Source organism: Pipistrellus hanaki (genome assembly GCF_964339955.1).
Source record: "Pipistrellus hanaki genome assembly, chromosome: 3".
NCBI lineage: Eukaryota > Metazoa > Chordata > Mammalia > Chiroptera > Vespertilionidae > Pipistrellus > Pipistrellus hanaki.
Genome location: NC_140505.1, coordinates 59,192,501 through 59,216,570, shown reverse-complemented (window position 1 = coordinate 59,216,570; position 24,070 = coordinate 59,192,501). Strand labels below are relative to the sequence as shown.

Here is a 24,070-nt window from a genome sequence, read left to right as displayed (position 1 = left end):
CTCATCTCTATATTCATGTCTCTTAGTAACTGGTTTTTATTTACTACTTTTGTTTTCCTCAAGATATTTTCAACATAGCAACTATAGAGTGCATTTGTGTACCTTAGATCAGACCCTCCTATGTTCAAAACCCCGCAGTAGCTTCTATTACACACAGAGGACATTCCAAAGTTCTTATAGTGGTTTCCCAGATATTTAATGATTTTCATCCTCACCTTCCCTGAATTTTAACTCACTGTTTGTATCACTCTGCAGGCCACCTAATTGATCCGAAAAGAATAAGCAAAAATATTTTATAAAAACAGCAATGTGAGCACTGGATGCAGGAACAAATGTATTTTATCTATATACCCCAAAAATTACTTATAAAAATAAAAAAAATTATGTAATTAAACCAATTACATTTCCTCTACTAAGTTTTGAGATTTTTCCCAAAGCTTAAGAATATTCTTAAGTCTAAGGGTCCTATTTTAAGGCTTAGATTTCATCTCTATATACTCCACTTACTAAAATATTAAAGTAACTTCAAGAGTTATTTAAAAATTCACTGAATTCTAAATACAAATCACTGGAAAAGGTTTAATGATACAAACAGCTTTTGCCTTTGTTCCAAAAGTTCCACAATTTTTCTTAGTCCTCTTACAAATATTGCACTCTATTTTAATTTTATCATTCTTATATAAAGTAAGCATGAATAAAATGTAAAATTAGCTTTAATGTTTAATTGAGAAAAATAATTGTTTTTGAACTGTGTGGCCTCGTGGTAAATACTACATATATTATTTAATATTTACAAAAGTGCTTATGATCTGTTTTAATATTTAAATTCAGTTTTATTTTCTTCATAAAATGTATTTTGTTTTCTGATTCATTATGCTAGCAATGCAAGTAAAACTTTTTCCTTGTAGCCAAGTTGTTTTTAAATGCACCACTGACAGGTTTGAAAGTGATTTTGCTAAATTTATGTTTTATGAATATATCTAAGGGAACAAAGAGGTGAGAAATTATATCTTATTCAAGTTTGCCTTCCCATTATCCAGTGGTCTGCAAACTGAGGCTTGCGAGCCACATGCAGCTCTTTGGCCCCTTGAATTTTTAGCAAAGGCCAGCTTAGGAGTACCCTAATTAAGTTAATAACAACTACCTATATAGTTTAAGTTTATTTTTTTTTCAAATAGATTTTATTGATTTTTTACAGAGAGGAAGGGAGAGAGATAGAGAGCCAGAAACGTCGATGAGAGAGAAACATCAACAAGTTGCCTCTTGCACACCCCCTACAGGGGATATGCCCGCAACCAATGTACATGCCCTTGACCGGAATCGAACCTGGGACCTTTCAGTCTGCAGACCGAAGCTCTACCACTGAGCCAAACCGGTTTCGGCTATAGTTTAAGTTTAAAAAATTTGGCTCTCAAAAGAAATTTCAATCATTGTACTGTTGATATTCGGCTCTGTTGACTATTGAGTTTGCTGACCACTGTCATTATCCATTCAGTAAAAGATTTTTAGTAAAGTCTGAATCATGTTCTGATTCCTCTGTAACAGTGTTCTAGTGCCCACTTTTAGCTTTCTAGTTTACACTGTTGTAGAGCTGTCTCTCATAGTCTAAGAAGATAAGACGTCCACAGATAGTTAAAATAAATGTAGTTAAATTCCTAAAACCTAGCAAAAAGTTTTCATTTGTTGGTTAGCAAATACTTACTGAGTAGGGACTGTGCTATTTAATATTAAATTGGAGATGTCATGTAGCTAATTGGGTATTTGAATCTATCTTTGAAGAAAAGTTTGGGCCGAAACTGGTTTGGCTCAGTGGATAGAGTGTCTACCTGTGGACTGAAAGGTCCCGGTCAAAGGCATGTACCTTGGTTGTGAGCACATCCCCAGTATGGGGTGTGCAAGAGGCAGCTGATCAATAATTCTCTCTCATCAATGTTTCTAACTCTCTATCTCTCTCTCTTTCTCTCTGTAAAAAATCAATAAAATGTATATTTAAAAAAAAGAAAAAAGAAAAGAAAGTTTCGGGCTAGAGATAAAAATTCAGAATTGGTAACTGACTCCCATAAAGTATTTAAAAGCACAGAAATAAATGTGAATGTCTGTGCAGAGAAAACTGTGTCTAGACATTGCAACGTTACAGAGTAGAAATAATCAGCTATGACAATTGAGTATGAGTGGCCAGATCAATTGTGTCAAATGCTGCTGAGATGCCAAGTAAGATGAAAATAAGTGAGAAGGGGAAAATGACAGCATGGAGGATTTGGCTGACCTTTATCACTTCAAAGGAGTAACTATAACAGGTTGTAGAGAGAATGATGAATAAACAGATTTAATGACTACAAAAAATAACTGTATATTTTTCTGGAAAAGAGAACAGATAATTAGAGCAGTTGCCACAAAGGAATACAAGAAATTTTGTTTTAAGATGCCTAAAAAAACCCCTACATCTTTGTAAGTTAATTGGAATAATCCAATCTGAAATAAAATTGATAATGTGAATATGACACTTCGTATACTGCAGCAAAAATAAGATTTTCAGATCAGATTTCAATTTACTCTCTCTGCTTCACCACAGAGAATAATATATATGTATACATTTAAACATGTGCATATCTTTTTTTTTCCATTAAAATCCTGTTGACTTAAAACTTGTTGAAATAAACATCTCGTGTTTTTTTTTTAATGTTGTAACCTGAACTGTGAACATCATAAGAAAATTAAATAACCGTGATACAAATAATATTTAAGAAAATTTTTGTAAGACTTCAGAAGCATGTATTACCTATAAATTTATATTTTAAAGCAACCGTTTAAGTTTCTTTAGAGAAGAGTAAAATCACTCCACAATTTTTATAAACTCTTAGTCATTTTGTGAAGTTTATCTATTTGATGAAAGGCTGATATCATTCATTAATTAAGGCAGCAAGCAAACCAGGGAAAAGTCAGAATGAATAAAACAGAATAAAAATAACAAAGAATGAAGATGGATTGTGTTAATGTTCGAGAAATTGGTTTTCCCTTATTCATTTGTAAGAGTTAAGAGGTATCCATCAGTGGATTATTGGATAAAACAGCATGGTACATTTACATAATAGAATACTACTTGGCTATAAAAAGGAAGAAAATTTTACCCTTTGTGACAGTATCAATGGACCCAGAGAACATTATGCTAACTGAAATAAGCCAATCAAGAGAAAGACAAATACCATATGATTTTACCTATGTGGGGTTTAATAAATAAAAGAAAATAACAAAATAGAGTCATAAAACAAACTGACAATTGTCATAGAGGAGGGGGGTTGCAGAACTGGTTGAAATGGTGAAGGAATTAAGAGAGAAAAAAATACACACACACACAAAAAAACCCCCTCATAAATGTAGACAACTCATTGTGTTTATCACTGTTGTCATTCTGTAACAAAATTTACATATTCATTATATTGTTCAGTACCAAATTACCATAATTTATGTATAATAATAATATGTTCATTTGTAAATAATACGAAATATCAGAGTAGATTTTCTCTTGTAAACTTCATAAACACACATAATGGTCCTAATAATAATAAACATGAAATGGAAATTCTGAGAAATGGCTGAACTGAGATCTGCCTGAATCAAGCTGGTCAGTTGCTTCATGAGATAAGACTATTACTGAATCTAAATTTATTCTTTGTCTCTAATCAATCTTTTAATATGTTTCCTTTGTTTTTGAATTTTCTGTCTTTATTTTAACTGGAGAAATTTTTCCATGCATTTGCTGAATAGAAACTCATAGCTGTAAATTTATCTATAGGTTATTTAGTTTAATTTTACCCCGAAAGCATGTATTCTTTCTCTTTTTTCCTCTGTCTCTCCCTCATCTTAAATATTTCTAAATTTTTGTCTTTTTTACTCTTGTTTCTGTCAGTTCTTTTATATGTTTTGTTGAACAATATCATAAGCTACTCACAACTGGTCTTCCAAATATTGTTCCCTTGCTCTCCTGAAACTTATCTTTAGCTTTATAAAAGTGATATTACAGAAACAAAAGCCCAATTATTTTCTTGTCTCCTTTAATACATCTTTTGCAAAATAAACCCTTACTTCACTAGAAAAATGCAGACTCTAACTCCTTTAAATAATGTGGGCACTTTAAAATACAATACTGTGTTTTGTTATAACAATTTAACATTATATAATTATTAAAATTCATATTATAATATATAACATAATTACATGTATAACATAATTACACAACTAGAGTGTATATCAACAAATCACTTAAATATTGCAAAATATATATATTAAATATTGTAAGATTTAAAGACAAAACCTTATTTAATGATTCCAGGATCAAGGCAAAAATCTTCCCTGATTATCATAATGACTTTTCTTAAGGGCCTTAACATGTTTTGCAACTTTGAAAGTTTGTGTAAAATGCTGAAAAATCCTAGATTCTACTAAATTCTCTTTTAATATTGGTTGGACATTGCTGTAAATATGAGGCCAAATAAATACTGAACTCATTCTCCAGCAGTGGAAAAATCACACATTGGTTTCATAGACAGGGTGTGGCAAAAGTAAGTCCACAGTTGTTCAAATGGAAAATAATGCAGTAACCAATAAATAAGAATAATAAACATAAACTCTGTGTTTTGCATACTCACAACTGTAAACCCACTCTTCTCCCTCCCTATATAGAGAGAAATCTGAGCTCTACAACTTGGTAGAAAGAAAGCTATCATCCCATCATCCTGATTCGCATTTGGTTTATTTGTCAAGTGGTAATAATAACATTCAATACAGAAAGATATTATAGAAATTAAATGAGATAAAATATACACTTTATATTTTTGTAACTAATAAAAGAAATGTGATGTTAGTTCCTATACCCCTGCTCTTCTTTGTTTTCCAGCATTTAATGGGGACCTTCAGAACTGCTGTTTTCAGGACATTTTTATGAGCTTCCAATTTAGAGAGCAAACAGGTAACCAACATGAACTCACAGAAGACATGCCTCTGTGTATGCTCCTATCTGGCTAGCCAGGTTTGCAGAAAAATTGCGTTTTCTACTAAGTCTATGACCCTTGAAAGATCTCTTTAAAACTGTTTCCCCCTCTGTACAACATAACTAATATTAATATTAATATAAGACTGCCACTGTGTTCTTAAGATTAGAAATATTGTATGGAAAATACCTATAATGACATGCAATTCATAAGTATTAATTATGGAAGCAATAGTTCCACCTATAACCAAGGGCCCATTTTATGAAAAGAAAATGTGTTTTACTCTTTCTTCCTGTACATTGTTGTCTGAAAGTATATATAAAGTTATGTTTGTAATGACCCCATTTGAGAGATGAGGAATGAAGAATTGACTATATGCTATTCTTGTGTTTTTTGGAAGTTATATAAGATTTACCTTAAAAGCCTTTTATTAGTTACACACAAACAAAGAAATATTTTATTTTATAAAATAAATAAATATAATATTTTACCAAGCAAGATACAGCAGCTGAACCAATAAGAATAAAAAATGCATATGTAATGTATAGTCTTAGAACAAATAAGCCAGTAAGATGTTCATGTTGTTCTGATGTAATAGTTTAGATGAGATGGACAGGTAGGAGCATCTCCCATTTTTATGACAAAATATTGGGGGTGGGGGTGGTATAAAGGAAAGGCATTTCATGAAAAGGTGAAGCCCTGGTTACATTCTTGTCCTCCTCTGGGGTGTGTCCTACTATTTAGTAGAATTGAGTTCCAGTTTAACATCTAGCTTCCCACATTTCAACAGACACCTATTATTACATCATCTGTGGGACTTAGAGCCATGACCCATGGCCCATCAGTCTTCCACCATCAAATCTACTTTTAAAAAAGCATTTGATTAAAACTAAAAACAAAAATGTGAATAAATAATGGTAGGGAGAGTCATAAAACTTAGTTTGGCAAATGTGCCTTCAAGTGTGTGTGTGTGTGTGTGTGTGTGTATGTATGTGTTTGTGTATGTATATCATGTATACATACTTATTAAACATTATTATTATCCCAAATACGATATATATATATATATATATATATATATATATATAAAAAACTTTAAAGTGATTTTAACAGTTTAATGTTAATATTATTTTTCATGTTACATTGAACATAAGATTTTTCAGTAAATTGTACCTATTAAAACAGCATCACACTTACCTGTGGTGGAAGCAGTGGCAGTCTTATAAAGGCAAGAAGCATACTCAAGTCATTGCATCTTCTCTGCATGTCATACTTCACCCACATCATTAGTGCATGGAAGATGGTTTCTTCATCAGGAACATTTACATCATCACTGGCCAGGAGTTTATGGAGCTCCTCAGCTGGAAGCAGTAAAAACTCTTGATTTCTTATAACTTCCATTATGTTTTCCTGCAGAGAGAAAACATCTTGGCATAAATTTGGTTTCACTTTTATTTAGCTAGCAAAGCATTTCAGAAAGGAATGAGAAAAGTAGTCAATAACCTTTGTTCTCATTATAACATAATCCTTGAGAATTAATCCTTCAGAAACTAGAGGCTGTTAAGATGAAAGCATTGTTATTGTAATTGAAGTGTAAATGTAACCAAGACAGCACAGACCTTGTAATAACAGGGGGATTATAATGTGGAGCTTTGTTATGCAGGCAGAATACACTAAGCGATTAAATGTTTAAGTTTCAAGTGGACTGCTATGTGAGATTCAGTGAAAAGAGTAGCATTTCAAAAATGTTAAAGCTTGACAACTTATACATGGATCAGAAAGTGGGAATAAAATTAGAGAGTAAAGTAACACATACAATACATCCCTATATATTCAGAAGGAAATAAAACAGCACAGATAGTCCATAGAAGTCACAAAATCTCATACATTCTGTGCCCCCATGCCAGCACAGCCAAGCGTAAACCTGAGGAGAGGCTGTGAAGGATTAAATAAAAGACAGACAAGAGAATACAGCTGGGGCTCTGTGGATCTCCCAGGCCTGGATGAGGACACAAAAGACCCAGCCTGCAAGTGGACGCCTTATTTTATAGTCCGATTAAAACAAGGGTAGATTAACAGGTATGCAATGTTCTTATTTTGGCAACATTTGCTGTACCTTCCACAGCCCATTAGCTACTTAGGAAGGAATTAGGGAGGGCTACAAGGTCAGGCTTAACAATGCTAGGAGAGCTCTGCCCTCCAGGCTGGGACTTGTTTGTGGCCCTGTCTCAGGTCAGCCTGAGGCTTGACCCTAGAGCCACTCCCTACAACATGCCACCCTTTAATCATCTTTTGTATTTCCTTCTTCTCCTGACAATTTCTCTAGTTTAATTCAGATTCCTGTTAATTTTCTTCTGGATTGCTGCAATCACCTTCTAATTATTGTGCTGGACTCTATTCTTAGCTTCTTTCTCTATTGTATCCTCCACAATAATACTAAAGTAATATTTCTAAAATATAAATTTTCTCATGACATTCCTCTAAAGTTTTTGTGTGGTTTGGTTTCATTTGTTGTCCTCTTTGGTTCAAATCTCTTGGGTAGCCACAGTGGTTCCTGATGGCCTCACCTCTTCCTAACCCCAAGACATCATTTTCTACTGTATCTGCATTTCAGTCACAAAAATTATACTGATTCCCTTTGCTATCCTGTTTGACATACCTTCCTCACTCAATCTGTTGCTTAAAATTATTTTGTCAGCCTTGTTTTTTAGTTTCTGTCTTTTTAAAAAAATATATTTTATTGATTTTACACAGAAAGGAATTGAGAAGGATAGAGTTAGAAACATAGATGGGAGAGAAACATCGAACAGCTGCCTCTTGCACACCCCCCACTGGGGATGTGCCCGCAACTAAGATACGTACCCTTGACCAGAATAGAACCCGGGACCTTACAGACGCTCTATCCACTGAACCAAACCGGTTTTGGCAGTTTCTGCTTTTTTTTTTTAAAGGCTTAATTGAAAAGCTACATACAGTATTATCTATGGGCTTGTTGAGCCCTCTGCTCACTCCCCTTTCTTCTGACCAACTGTCTACTATATGCACATATAGTGCATGGTATTCATATCTCTAAGACAACAGCCAATTGCAGCCTCATTTTTGGTGCTCTTGGGGGACTTAACACAAACGATAAGCTCCTCGAGACAAAAGCCCTGCAACGTAACAGATGAGCGATACATAGTTATTGAATAGATGTATTTATCATTTAAATAAAATATTGGAAATAGTTCAGAACAGTGCAGTGTTTTTTAAACACTTTGTAAAAACTACTTGTCAAAAAATTTGTCTTACATTTAGCAGAGAGGCCTCTGTGGCCGAGATACTGATACAGAAAACAAAGGCCTGACTGGCCTTCTCTTTTATCCTCCTCTCCTCCTCTCCGCCTCTGTATGTCTCCTGAGATATATCTCCAAGTAAGCTATAACTAAGGCTTCTCGGTTTAAAAGCCACATTTATCCTAAAAATCTCAATAGGATGCTTATTTTGGAAAACAAACACACCTTGAAATGGAGGGATTAGATCTCTTCCAATAAAGTCACTGTGGCTGCTCCAAACAGTAGAAGACTCAGCAAGTGCTCATTAATCTGTAGGTCAGGGCAGAGTCAAACCTATTTTCTTAAGTGAGTCCTGACCCATGTCATGAGTGTATCCCTGACATTGAATCCCAGGCTTGATGGGCTTTCAGTTTTCACAAGAAGATGTCAACTTTTAATTTTTTCAGGTCATCTGTCATATTTATTTACTTTTTATTGACATCACAGAATAGCTGATTTCCTGGGCATTGTTTTGTCTCCTGTGTTTCCTCTGTGGTTAATACAGTGTTACCTGATTATAGATGCCTGATACCTATTTACTGAGTGACCCAAGTAAGTGTCTGAGACTTAGACCCACCAAATTTCTCTAAAGAGCTACAGTAAGGTAAAGATGTTTTTGATGAATGTTTGATAGATGTTTCTGACCATCTATTTTCGCAGTTATTTAAAAACCCATGCCTCTATGAAACTACATACATAATTGTATAGCTGGACCATTAGTACATAGTGAGGGATATAAAAAAGTAGCTCTGTGGAACTCAGTGGTGTCTATCATAAAGATATTGTGATACCATCAAGGCATATTTCATTATATTTTACAGTGTCCTTTTTATGATGGCCCTTGGGAGAAATTTCTTTCAGGTTTTAGTAGCAGGAATACTTTCACTTCTCTTGAGTAAATTGGTTTGCTCTTATCATGGGTCTTGTAAATTATGAAATTGATCAAATTTCTTTTTTTATTTGCCCTCTGGAAAACTGAGTCCAACTGGGATGTATCTGATAGGAAGGCTATAGCCTTTTATAGTTTGATTTCTTTTTCAGACAGCTCTGGTAATGGTTTTGTTTTATATTACTACAGAAGATTTTCTTTTTCTTCTATTCTTATATCTAATTTAGAGAGATTTCTATAATGTTATACCTTTGTGAGTCACAGTAAATCTTTTAAAAACAAGTAATGTTTGTAAAACCTGCTAGGAATAAACTGGAAATGAGGAGCTACAATCATATTACTGGATCTCACACTTGTTATATTAAGTTATCACTTTAATTGCTTTAGTTCCAGAGTTCTCTTTATTTTTCCCCATCAATTATTATTTTAATGAAAACATGCCTGATATTTTATTTATTTATTTATTTATTTATTTATTTATTTATTTATTTATTTTTAATAATCTAGCTCTGGAAATTGTCTCAGTTTCATTACATTTTATTCACTTAAGAAGAAAAAAAAATATCAATGCGCACTGATATCCACTGCTGGAGCATCTTGCCTACCTCTATGTTTTCTGAGAAAAAGTAACGAGATGCATCAAAACTCTTTGGCTTGTTTACCTTTTGTGTAGAGTGGATACAGCGTTTGGACAGGTTCAAGCCTTTGGCTAATGAGAGGGCACAGTCCTCAAGTGGCAAAGTCACATGCCTCTAGAACTGTAAGAGAATACATTTCTGTTGTTTTAAGCTACCAAGTTTTTGGTACATTGTCATAGCAACCCTAGGAAAATAATACATAAGAAAATTGAAAAAATAGCTATGTTAAAACTATTGCATAAACCTAATTATTTCCAATATTTTAAATGATAATTTATAGGCTCTTTATTTTATATAATGACACCTTTTAGAAATATTATATTTCTCATGACCCAAAAGAGTGTCAGGTACAGGAAAAAGTGTTGGTCTACTCTCAGGATCAGATTCTCTTTGATTTATATTTTTTCCTACTGCCTCTAGAATTTAAAAATTCTAAAAAGGCAGGGTGGGGAACGGCACCATTCCTAGTCATCAAGGGCTTCTTGTTACAGGTAACTTCAAGTTGCAACATTAACAAGACTCTAAACTTTTTAGGTTAAAACCAATTTTCCTGAGCTTTTGATTATTTGCCTTGCCTAGATTTTTAATCCCTATGTCAAAATTGCTGCCTGAACTTTTGAGTACCACCTTGGAGTTCAAAGGGATCAAAGACTTATTGCAATTCACACCTTGTTATTTTACCTATGAGAAGGCTGAGGCTCAGTGGGCTGCTAATCAGGATAAAAGTAGGAATAGGAATACAGTCTCATGTCTTATTACAATTACTGCTTTATCTAGCCTTTGGTTTACTTCACCTTCTGGTTCTCTGCCCATCTAGTTTGGACTTACTCTCTCTGATTTCTGAAACATGTATGCACCCTAATTCTTAAGTGCTCACCTGGACCTATTTCCACCTCTTTCTTGGTATAGCTTGGTTCCATAATCTGGCTTCATAATTATGTATTATCAATCTCTATTAATAAAAGCCTAGGTGGTCCTCTTGCCCTTGTGTGATGTGCTCACATCATCACAAGATGTCCACCACAAGATGGCCATCACTAGATAGCTGTCACAAGATGGCCAGCAGGGGAGGGCAGTTGTGGGTGATCAGGCCAGCAGGGGAGGGCAGTTGTGGGAGATCAGGCTGGCAGGGAGGGCAGTTGGAGGCAACCAGCCTGCAGGTAGAAGGCAGTTGGGGGAGACCAGGACTGCAGGAGAGGGTAGTTGGGGGTGAACAGGCCAGTAGGGGAGGGCAGTTGGGTGCAATATGGCTGGCAGGGGAGGGCATTTGGGGGTGATCAGGCCAGCAGGGGAGCAGTTAGGGGGTGATCAGGCTGGCAGGCAGGTGAGCAGTTAGGAGCCAGCAGTCCAGGATGGTGAGGAGGATGTCTGACTGCCGGTTTAGGCCCGATCCTACAGGGGTCCCAGATTGGAGAGGGTGTAGGCCAGGCTGAGGGACATTCCCCTCCCCCCATGCATGAATTTCATGTACCAGGCCTCTAGTGGACTATAATTGGCATGGGGAGTTGGCCAGGATTTAGATCCCAACCCTGCTACCCACTGGCTGTGTGATTAAAAAATGGTATCCATTTTAAAACACTGTTGTGAGGAGTAAGTGTGAAGATTAAATTAAATTTACTGTTCATGGAGAAGTAGGTGACATATAGCAAGTGTTGGATAAGCATTGGCCATTACTGCTTTCCACCGAGCCTACCCTTCCCTCAGCCTCCAGTCTCTTCAGCCTTCTAGTGGTGTTTCTATTGCCTATTGTCATGTTTCTTTATGTTCTCCATTTTATTTTTTTATTTTATTATGAAACAAAATTTTGTTGAATGTTTTTTGTTTTTTTTCCAAGTATGCTCTTAATACTAGAAATACAGAGAGAAAACAAGAAGCCTTCTGGCCCCTAATAAAGTCACTTTCTAATGCAGAGGACAGTGTGATATTATAAGAAAAATATGTATATTTTTAACAAAAGAGAAAAAAAATGGAGAATTTAATGGAGTCCAAAGTATGAGAATGCAAGTGGAATAAAGGAAGCCAAGGAGGAGTTTGAGTGAGGAGATAGACAACTTTCCTCTCTGAAATAACAATTCCCAATTCAAAGAAGGATTTCTCATAAAATCATAGATTTGGAGAGTAATAAAAAAAAATGTTGAAGTCATCTGGTTCAATTCTCATATTATCCAGCAGGGTTATAAATGGGAATCTTTGCAACCTCACACAATCTCAAATTCGAAATGATCTTTGAAGTCACTTAAGTGAATGCTTACTTCATATAGTCTTTTTGTGTAATGCTCACCAGTTATTATAATAAAGGGAAAAGATAAATATATATATATATATATATAGCAAACACTAACTTTATTTCCGTCATATATATGTATCTATATAGAAATAATTAATATTATTCAGATAATAAAACAGGAAAAGAAGTGTTCAGAGTTTTCAGTGGCACAATATAACAGTGCTTGTCAATTTTGTCAGGAGTGCTTAGAAAATTACTATGGAGTATAATTTCTTTAATTATTTAAATTATATATCATTTAACAGTAGTAGTATACACCACATGTGTTTTGGTCTGCTACAGCAAAGCTACTTAGAGCTAAATCTGGCAGAATACAATGTCTAGCTGCCACTTCTTTATTAACACTTACCTACCTATTAAGTGTGGCTACTTAATTGGTAGTAACTCTTTATAAAAAAAAAAAAAATAGCAGAGTCTCAGTTTTTAAAAGAAGGAGCATTTCCTAACAATTTAAAAACTGTCCAGTATAAAATAATTTGTGGTAGTCATTATTCAAGATTATCAGATGGATGAAAGATTATTTTGTCTATGAGTTCGTTTTTTTTGACAAAATGTTGCTAAAGAGGTATGAAAGTTTAGAAATTATAGGGAAAATAAGATTTTAGTAAGGAGGATTGTAAAAACATCCCAATTCTCATACTTTCTAGTCATGAGTTCCTAGGCAAAGGCACTTAATTATTCTAAGTTATAATTTCCTCGCCTTGAAAATGAGGTCTACAGCAACACCTAGCCTATAGTCCTTTATCTGATTTGCTTTCAAGCACAGTAGAGTCTAGGAAAAAAAAAAGACTCCTAAACTTAATAATATGCAAAGTATATGGAATTTTTTTCAAGAAATTCATTAATCCTTGAATTGCTCAGTTTCTGATACTGAGATATATCATACACAATTTTAATATGTGATACCTATTATCTACTAATGAAAAAGGAAGCGTGTAGAGATAATTTATAAACTTCACTACCAAGAAAAAGAGCTCAGTCAGCTGAACGTTTCTACTTCTTTTTCTTTGTTTGTTTAACAGACATTAATTAGCCATTCTCAAGCATGTTCATTGCTTTGTAAATTATGTAACACTATCCGTTCATAAATTATTAGCCAGAGTGGTAGTATTGATTTTTACAATTATTAATATTAGGCACATTAACTCCTTGGTAGGACCTAAACCTATCTCTCTCCGCTCCTTCATAAATTGCTCTGCATTGTTATTACTATTTACCACGTTTCTTTTAGATGTTTTATGGAAATGTTGAGAATGGCAGCTCCTGGAAAAGTTAGAAGGAAAGTGAAAATCTCTGCAGAATCTCTATGAAAGCCACATATTTGGGCCAGCCCACAGGAGAAACGGTATCACTCCCAATTAAATGATGAGACCATAGCATACTGTGCATTCAAAGCTATTTCCTTTCATTGCTACAAAGTGTGCATGACACCAGATCTCATAAACTTTTTCTTAAAGGAATTGCAATGCTTGAAAAAGCATAAAAATAATGATCCTCTACAACTTTGCCAGATAAAGATAATTTTAATGCAAGATAATATTTCGGTCTTCCCAGCTAGGACATCTTGCGGAAAATTGACTGCAAGAATTTACATGAATGTATAAAAATGTACATTTTATCAGGTAGTTATCATGTTGTACTTATACAAAATGGAAAGAAAATATATCTCTTATCTTAACAGAAAATAATTTTTTTCAAAGACAAAAGAGGATTGCTTACTCAATCCATGTTTCTATAGTCTTTTTTTTCTTATGCTTTTAAGCATAAATGATTTGTCAGGAAAGTCTGTTATTGGTATAATCTAAAATATTGGGTTAAAATGTATGTATAGTGGGAAAAGGGAAAGAAAAATGGGAGTATGGAAGTTGCTTACATAGTCTCATTGATTATTTTGCAGTAAACAATACAAAAAACAAAAACAAAAACACAGCACTAATGTTCTTTAACAAAGGATACATTATAATTTTGCAATCTTAAGGTCTAAACGGTCTCTACAGTATCATGTAAATTTTTAATTATATTCTTATTCCCATTTATTGCTTAATATAAGGATTTAGACTATTTCTCTTCCGGGGTGGACTAATTTACTAGCTGCTTACAACCAACATTAAAAAAATCACAGCACAATATATTATCTTATATTTAACTCATTTAAAACTTTTTATATATCAGACAATTGCAATCATTGTCAAAAAGTCACGTACAAATGAGAATGGAGCTATAAAAATTCTTCTTCATAAAACCATAAAATGAAAATTAATTAAAGTGTATACTTCACTTTATGTAAAATAATTGGAATCAAGACAGGTAATTTTCTAAACAGTTATACAAATATATACTAATTTTATTATAGTTTATCAAATAATCATTTAGTGCATGCCATTAATTTATCTCTCAGCAAATAAAAGCATGATTAACTATATTACAACATATGCTAATATATACAATAAATTAAATATGAGAGCTGAAGCTCAATATAATTCCATGGAATGTTATCTGTATAATAAAATTCCATGGAATAATAACAGCATTAAATGCTAATTAGACCAGACATCCTTCCAGACCTTCCAGATGACCTTCCGGATGGATGAAGCCAGGGCTTCCAGTGAAGTTGGTGCTGGCAGCAGGGTAAAGGAAGGCCTACACTTGCATAAATTTCATGCACTGGGCCTCTAGTTATTTTATAAATAAGATGCAGTAAAAAGATATAAGGACCACTGTTAAAAAATAGAAGTTCATACCTCATAATAGCTATACACATTGCCATCTCAGAAAGTTTCAGTATAGAAATGGCTATTCATTATTTCTAAAATTACTATACTTACACATTTTTACATGTAATAAAGCTATTAAGTAACTCCTCCCCCCCTCCCGCCTTGATTATTGGCTTAATAATACTCCCACTGATTATCTCACAGTTCTGAAGCCAGAATTCCAGGAAAAGTATAGCTCAGCTGATTTTCTGCTTCAGGTTTCACAAGGCCAAATGTAAAATATTGACAAGCCTCCTTCATTTTTGGAGTCTTGGAGAGTGAATTCATTTTCAAGCTTATTACGGTTGTTAGGACTTCAGTTCTATGTGATTATGTGACTGATATCCCCATTTCCTTTCATGTTGCTGATCTGAGAGTTATTTTCAGCTTAGCTTCAAATACAGCAGAGTTTCAATCCTCAACTTCAAATCTCTCCTACCTCCCTTTTTGCTTCATCTCTTCTCTGTGTTATTATGCCACATCTTTCTATGGGCTCTTCTGCTTCTTCTTCTGTATTTAGGTACTCATGTTATTTCACTTGAATACTCCTAGGTAATCACTTTGTCTTAAAGTTGGTTAATTAGTCACTTCAATTCCATCTACAAAGTTGCCTCACAGCGATACTTACTAGACGATTCCTGTTTGAGTAGATAACCAGGGAGTTTTGACAGAGAGAAAACTTCATAATTCTACTTACCAAAGTATACCTTACTTTCAAGTTTATCAATTTTTCATGTTTGTTTTTCAAAAATTTAGTGGGAGGAACTTATGGGTATAACATAAGCCATACCAAGTTTGTCATTCAACTAAAATTTACTGTACATCTAAATATACTGATAATTTATCTGAAACACAAATAACAGTGTGGTGATGGCCATAGGAAAAGGAGGATGGGGGTAGGTGGAGGTGGGCAAAGGGCATAAAAATAGGGACAGAAAGAGACGTTGATTGAGACAATGGGATACAATGCAGTGTGCAGATGATGTTTTGTTGAGCTGTACACTTGGAACTTGTATGGTTTTGTGAACCAATGTCACCCCAACAAAGTCAATAAAAAATACTAAGCATTCCTTGAGGTTAATACACTAAACAAACTAACACATTTAAATACATTAAATATTTAGTGAATACACTAAATACAACAAATGTTTCCTGAGGTAAGGCATTGCTCTACTCTCAAGGAATTCCAAATATTTTTGAGGCTTCTTATAAACTGAAGAAATGAGAAGGCAATTTTGGTTATTTGATTAATAGAATACTAATATTATCTAGTTAAATTTAAATTCCCCAAAACTAATACTTAAATGATCATCTACTTAGAATCTAACAATAAAATGTTATTTTGAAGATTATCTCAGGAAGAGTATTCTTCCTTTTCTTTAGTTAGTCCTCCAACTCCTTAGCCAAACTCACCTTTGTGTCAAATTAGAAATCCAACAAATGGGGCTCTAAATTGCTAGGGAAGCAGCTCTGGCCTATTTTCACTGTCCTCTGGTGAGGGGACCCTAAAATGTTAGTCCCCGCATATGTGAGTAACATCAAAAGATGCTGTAAATTAGCTCTAAGCATGTCTCTGACATGGACAGACTTCCTACACTGTGGTGAGAAATTGAGTTTTGTTACTTTCTTGAAAAATTGTGTAAAGCCCATTCAAGATCATTTCATCCAATAACCCATATACCTTTGAGTGATTTTCATCAAAACAAAGGTGGAGAGCATGCCATTATAAAACCCTTTCTACAAAATGTTGTGGGTTTGTCTAAGGAAGAAGGGAGTAGTCAGCTATGAGGGAGCATTCACACCTGAGGGACACCCCCCCCCCCTCAGCTTAATGTCCACAGGTTTGTCCCACTGTGATAAGTTTGCTGCCATTGAAAACATGACTGAATCATCCTGGCAAAGGCCATAGCAACCTAGCAAGCCACCATAGTTGTCCTTTGGGCTTATGATGATGGTGTGGGAACAGTAGGTAATAAGATTATTAAACAGACTTAGTTGTCTAGAATTGTCTAAAAAGATTATAGAATCTAGTTAACACCCCCAGCCCCCATCAAGCTGCAATACAATTAGAGTCATAACTGACAAATTCTTTGAAATGGAAAAAGTAGTCATGAAAAATCAGCAAAGACTGATTAACAGAAAGAGCAGCATAAGAGTGGTAATCAGGTGCCCTCTCTTGGGTGAACTGGTTAAGGACCTTCTTTAAAAGGTTTGTGAGTCTGGCCGAAACCGGTTTGGCTCAGTGGTAGAGCGTCGATCTGTGGACTGAAAGGTCCCAGGTTTGATTCCGGTCAAGGGCATGTACCTTGGTTGCGGGCACATCCCCAATAGGGGGTGTGCAAGAGGCAGCTGGTCGGTGTTTCTCTCTCATCAACGTTTCTAGTTCTCTATTTCTCTCTCCTCTTCTCTGTAAAAAATCAATAAAAATATATATATTAAAAAAAAGGTTTCTGAGTCTGGTTATTCAATAATAAGGTCTCAAAGGATAAGATTGATGTGCTCCCTATTGGTAACCAAATGGCCCAATAGGATCTGCTTCATGATGGTACAAGTACTATTCCTTCCACTCTTCCGAGAGAGTCTACAGATAAATTGGAGAGCCCTGCCAAATTTTACAAGAACCTCTGGGCTGGCTTTCAAAAAATAAACAAGGAGTTAGGCAGAGGTTCCTCTCTTTGCAGTGGAAATCAGAGACTCTGTATCATGATCAGGGTTGAATGGGGAGATGAGGGTGACTACACCTGTTGGGCCTTTGAATACCAGTGTACAAGTGCACAGGGGACATAGATACTTGCAATACCTGGTGCCAGGATGGCGAAAACATTAACACACACATCAATGGGCCTAATTATGGAGTATCTGATGCACTCAACATGTTGTGACCTTTTTAGTTTAGAGGATGACATTCCAACCAACTGAGCCTCCCAACCAGGCTGACTCCATAGTCTTAATAGAATACTCTGCCAGGGTCTTCCATCCAAAAAATTAAATGTATGGGGGATAAGATTTGTTACTACATTGTAAAATATGGGAGAGAACAACTTCCTTCTCCAAATACCTTTCATGTACAGGGCATGAGATTTTGCCCAGAGGAACTTCAAAAAAAATGGTCATCAATTTGAGGTTTTTTATTTGTTTGTTTGTTTTTGTTTTTTTGCCTGGAACATAAGAGGACCTTTGACAGAAGACTTGGGTTGACTATTTTTTGGTTAGATAAGGGTGCTATCCTTACTTGTGATGTAGGATAGCTTGTCCATATTTCAGTTAACATGGAGGATTCCTCCAGCCCTGAACTGATAGCATGTGGGAACCTTCAGAAATAACAGCATAGATATAGAAGTGGGAGGGTGAAGGGTCTAAATTATCTTCGGTCTCACAGAGTACCCATGTAACTATCACCTCACTAAACCCAAAGAACACATATTCCAGACATTGTCATTGCCCAGAGTTTGATTAACTATTGACTATAACACAACATCTGATCTTGAAGATGAACATGATTTTTGTGATACTGTAGAACACAAGTGAACATTTTTCTAACCATGCATCTTTCTGGTATCTCATTGCTGCGACTGGACTCTGACACAACAAAAGTGAAATGTGTCCCTAAATGTCTACTGACTCCTATTAGACATGGAATAATCTGAATATCTGAATCAAAGGGTGCAGTTTCCACCACCATGATTGTTTTGTCTACACAAAGCAACTTTTTAATCCCCAATACTCATCCTCAAACTGCCATAGGTTTACAGACAATTCATGGTACACCCGAATCAATGAAACCAATAAAGTAGAATAGTTCATTAAAAGCTAGACAGAAGGGCTTCTGGCTGTCTAGTATAAACTCTAGTGGAGCGTGCGACCTCTTTTCTTTGCTTGGTAACGGTTTAGTTACATTTACTTCTCCAGGTAGAACTATTATTATACTTGGGATAATTCTTATTATGGCCCTTTTGTGTGTGTCCTTGAACAGATTAACCAGTGATATCTGACTCCTTCAAATCTATGATGGGTAAACTATGCTTCTGCTCAGGCACTGAAGGGATTAAGTGATGGAGTTAAGGAGTATAGCTTCAAGAACCAATCCTTTATGAGATCTTTCTGGCCCAACGATAGGCAATGATGATGCTTTTCCTGGCAGGACTCATAGAGAGAAAGTGTCCTCCACACACCAGGAGGTGTCCTCTCCACTTTTTGACTCCATACCTTTCAATTTCTAGCTCTCCCCCTCTCATTCTCCTTGGCCTACAGCCCCATAAACTAGCAGGAATCTTCTGCTTGAAGTATTTTGACAGTGAGATGAGTTCTGCTGTCTCTGCTGACTTACAAATGAATTACTCAATACCTAACCTGATGCCATACTATGGGGGGAAATGGGATAGTGTGAAGTCAGTTTTGGCATCTTGCTTAAACTGTCACCATAAGTGAATAAAGACTCAATTATCACTTTCCATTTGGCTCATTGTCCTAGTTATACACCTTGACATCTGGTTGCTTGTATGTATAAGACTTCAACAAATCTAATAGTTTAAACTTAATTTAGTTTCTTTATCTTCTTTTGATACCCTATAATTATTGATAATATGTATAAGGACATCAGCCATAAATACAACTCTTAAACCTATGACCACTCAATTATAGTAGGTTTAGTTTATGCAATAGAAAACAACTTATATAAAAATATTTTTCTATCAAACCATTTTTTTATATAAATGATCATAGGAAAAGCATTGTCATTGCCTATAGTTTTATCTACTTAGTGTACTTTAAAGCTGTTAATATAAAATGGTAAATTTAGATATTGGTTCAATAACTACTGTGTCTTTGTTTTTATCATAAATTTAAAAATAATTGCAATGTAATTGATTATGAGTTTACATTGGAATGCTTTTGCTCGAATTACTACATCATATTACCATTGACCTTGTAATAATTTTTATGAGATTCTATTAAAATTCAGAGTAATACCTGGACTGATGAATAAATCAAGGCAAAATCGTGTTTTTTTCTGGAGACATATAAGTGGACATACGAGTTTCTAACACTAGATAATGAGGAGAGATTATAATCTATCATAGAATAATAAATAAGGAATATATCATAGTTTACATAGATTACAATATTTAATCTCTACACATAAAGAAACTGAAACTAATGAGAGATAAGCTAGGTATTGAAGGTCATATCATTTTATAAGTGGTACACAAATGAATTAAAATTTGTTGATTGTTTTTCAAAGAAAAAACAAAACACATAATTGACAGGGAAATAGTGGGAGCCTGTCAATTGGGATAAGTAAAGGGGGAGACAAACCTGAAAACCCTAACCCTCAAATTCTTCTGAAACCTTCCCTTCTAGAATACAGAGAAGTCACTTCTTCTTTACTATAAAAACAAACAAAATAAAAAGCCATATCAAACAAAAACAAAAAATAATAACACTTAAGATGGTTTGTTTATCTCACTTCATTTCCTCATCAACAATCATTGGCTGTAGGTTAAATACCAGAGTTAAGTCTTAGTACTACCTGGGTAGAGAAGTGAAAGCTCTGATTAAGGCAGAAATAATATGCACATCAAAGCAATTTCAGGATCTGGCTAATTGTGTAAATAAAACTAAGGAGAAATATGTATTGTGGTTGATCTTGAGGGCCATTAGGACAAATTGAGGAATATAAGAATGAAGACAAGATAATTTGTTCAAGTAGGCCACTCACTCATTATTTGGGATTCAGCATACTGGCTAAGAGATATTTTTACTACTGGACATGGATATTACACCGAAGGATGGAGAGTCACACCCTGCTACAAATAAGTTAAAAATGCTAGAAATTAACTGTCATATTATTGAGAAAGAGAACAAAAGTGAGAGAGGTAGAAATAGTAGAATAGATTACTTGGAAAGAACTGAAACTCCCTTCATTACATGCTCCTTGAAGGGCCCAAAGAATGCTGATGAGGAGGTTACCATAATTTTAAGAAGGCCAGGTTTAGGAGTGGGGGATCTTCTGGGGTTTAATATCACTGGAAATACTGACATTTCAGAATGGAAGAATCTAGATGGCATCACTTAATCATCAGAGACAAGATAGGTACAATTAAAACAAACCAGCAAAAACAGAGCAGGAAAGCCTGAGTGGCTATAGATTGCCTAGATCCATAGTAATCTATGGAATTGATCTTCAAGTATCTTGGGGTACTTGGGTAAGATGGATGGGCATTTACTCAGAATATAGCTTTGTGTGAATGATACAAATTTTATATTAGCCACTACAGTAGCAAATTATTGCCCTTTATACAATTTCTAGATCAAAGAAGGCTCACAGACTGAGAGTCTACCAATTTAAGGGGAATATGAGATATCTTGAGAATTATACCACCACAAGTATATAAATTAAACATACCTCTGATCCTATACCAAATAAATCTGCAGCCTTTGCTAGGTTAGATGTGAACTATAGAAAGGAAACAACATTTCCGATAAGGGTTTGTGATAACTTTGAGATACCTTATGTTTTTCTGGTTATAATGGAGCCAATGCAAGCTGTACAATAAATGAAATTTTGCCTCAGTGTGGGTGGAATAGTTCCATCGCCCTTCTCTGTGATTATCTTCTTAGATATATTTGTGTAATTGAGAGATACAAACAGCTGGCAAGGCTTTCTCATTGATTTCTTGATGTGTCAGAAAAACAGTTCTCAAATTTTTCCATGTATCAGAATCTCCTGGAGGCAGGGCTGGATACATAATGTGTGAGGCACAATGCAGTGGTAGAGATGCAGAGCTTTCACCTTAAAGAGCTTGAAAACAAGGCCTAGTAAAGCTACATACAAAGCTTTTCCTTTACTTCAGCCGTCTACCTTTTGATTTGGTATGTTGCTTTTTTATTTATTACTTAATATCATCTAAACAAAACATTGAAATGTTAAATTGCTAGCATATATTTTATTGTTCATCTTTATGTTGTGCAATGCTAGTTTTACATGGCGGTAGCCGAGAATTGAAGTCAGATGGAGAATCTCCTAAATTACACAATTTGTTATTTTGTGACTCGTCTCTTAAGGGACCCTAGAGCTGACCAGAACAAATAAACAGAAGTCAGACTCAGGAAGGTCGGAAGGAGGAAGAGTGTGTTCCCACAAGCGTGAAGCAGGCCTTAGGTGGTGCTTTCAGACATGTAACTGGTATCATGGACATCAGCTATCTTCTTCCCTAGCCTCCTCGGTGCTTCTGCAATGGGTCCACAAAGGGATGAACATAATAGCAAGGCTGGAAACTATCCATAAGCCTGAAAATATGAGACCCCCTCCCCCATCAACAAGGCTGACCTAGCTATATTACTACTCATTCCTAATAGGACATAATTCTTTGGGGAAGACAAGGCTTCCTTCTATATTGCAGGAAGTGGAAATCTATCTTTTTCTTGAATAGATACATTTTCTGGATATAGGATTACCTTCTTAGCCCCTTAACACCACTCAATGGCCAAGATAAATCCTTATCCACTGATATAGTATGATTGACAGCATTTCCTTGGAAAATGTAACCTATTTTATGGCAAAGGCAATATAACTCTGTGCTCATGCAATGAGATTCATTTGTCTTATCATATACTTCATCACCTATAAACATCTGGCCTGAAGAATGAATGGTGGAACAGCATGTTGGAGGCTTGGACAAAGCACTAGCTTTGGACACAGCACCACACATGATTGGGCTACAGTTTTCTAAGATACAATATAAGATACAATTGAAGCAATTCTGATATTTAATTCTACATCCTCAGATGTGAGAATTTATAGGTTAAGGAAACAAGTTATAGATTTGGGACTATCCTCTCTCACTATTACTCCCAGTAATCCACTTAAGACTATGTGTTCTACTTCTTCACAACTTTAGGATTTGTCCAGCAAGACATTTTGGATTCTAGAGGAGGGAATACTTCTGCCAGTAGACACAGTAAGAGTTTCACTGCATTAGAATGTAGGACTACTAACTGGTCAACAGAGCGAGTTAACACACCGTTGAAGGGAGAAATAATGCACAGTGATATAAACTTTGACCTTTGAGAAACAGATAAATGTGCTGACTGTTAACTCCTTTCCTTTTATCCCCTTGATGGACAGATCTGTTGTCACAATGGTCTCATGTGGCCTGTTTGGAAGACACTTCTAATTATTAAACTACCAATTGTGTTTTTCTGTTTAAGCTGTAAACAGTTCAGAAATGCACTACCTTGTATTTGCTTTCCTTCCTTACTCCCCTACTTTCCATTTTGCCCTTAATTTTGCAACCCTAAGATCCCGTATCCTATTAAACCTTCACCCATTAGCTTTGCTTTGGATTCTATGTTGGAAACACAGATCTTCCCTTTTAGAAAATAAGTAATTAAGCGGTAAATCCAATTACCAGCATAAACACAAACAAGAAACTCATGGAATGTTTATAGTTGTAAGACACAGTGCATATAAATAGGTAAATGGTATAGAAATAACAATTACAGAGTTTTAATTATATGTGGAAAAATTTTATATTGTCGTTTTTATTCATATATTTAATGTCTATTTGTAAAGACAGTGAAAAGTTAATGAAAAAATGACATTATTAGAAAAACGCCCTAAGTAATATAAATATTATAAATTAAACTTGAATGTATTTTACTTTGAAAGGCACTTCACTCATATTATTATATTTGATTGGTTTTGTGCATTTAATGAGGCTCATAGAGATTAGGAAATTTATTCAAGGATACCTACCTAGATATGCAGTTAATTTAAACATAAATTTGTATATCTTCAAACCATTCCTTTTACAAATAACTATTTCTTGGGATGTGTTTTATATAACCAAGGGCTAAAGTAGGTAAATTTCCATTAAAGATTTGGCTAATAAATTAAACTTAATGAAAGAATGCCATGGTATTCCAGGGTAGAATTTAAGAGAATACTCATAGCCTGGCCAGCATGGCTCAATGGTTGAGTGTCATTCTAAGCACCAAAAAATACGGTTCAGTTCCCAGTCAGGAAACATACCTGGGTTGCAGTCTCAATTCCCAGTGTGAGGCATGCAGGAGGCAACTGATCATTGATTCTCTCTCATCATTGATGTTTCTCTCTCTTCTTCCCCCTTTCTCTTTGAAATTAATTTTTTAAAAATTAAGAAGAAAAAAAAAGAGGGTACCCAGAGAATTAAGACTCAGGGC

The 24,070-nt window shown here is 35.0% G+C and overlaps 1 protein-coding gene across 2 annotated transcripts in view; it reads right to left on the bottom strand.

The window, feature by feature from the left end:
* Positions 1 to 24,070, bottom strand: part of KLHL1 (kelch like family member 1) — a gene marked incomplete at its 5' end in the record, with an annotated part of 314,402 nt that overhangs the window by 113,809 nt on the left and 176,523 nt on the right. For both annotated transcript variants that reach the window (XM_084879715.1, XM_084879716.1), the window contains one exon: positions 6,186 to 6,398. In XM_084879715.1, coding sequence (XP_084735841.1) covers positions 6,186 to 6,398 — 213 coding nt within the window. The remainder of the gene's footprint in view (positions 1 to 6,185; positions 6,399 to 24,070) is intronic.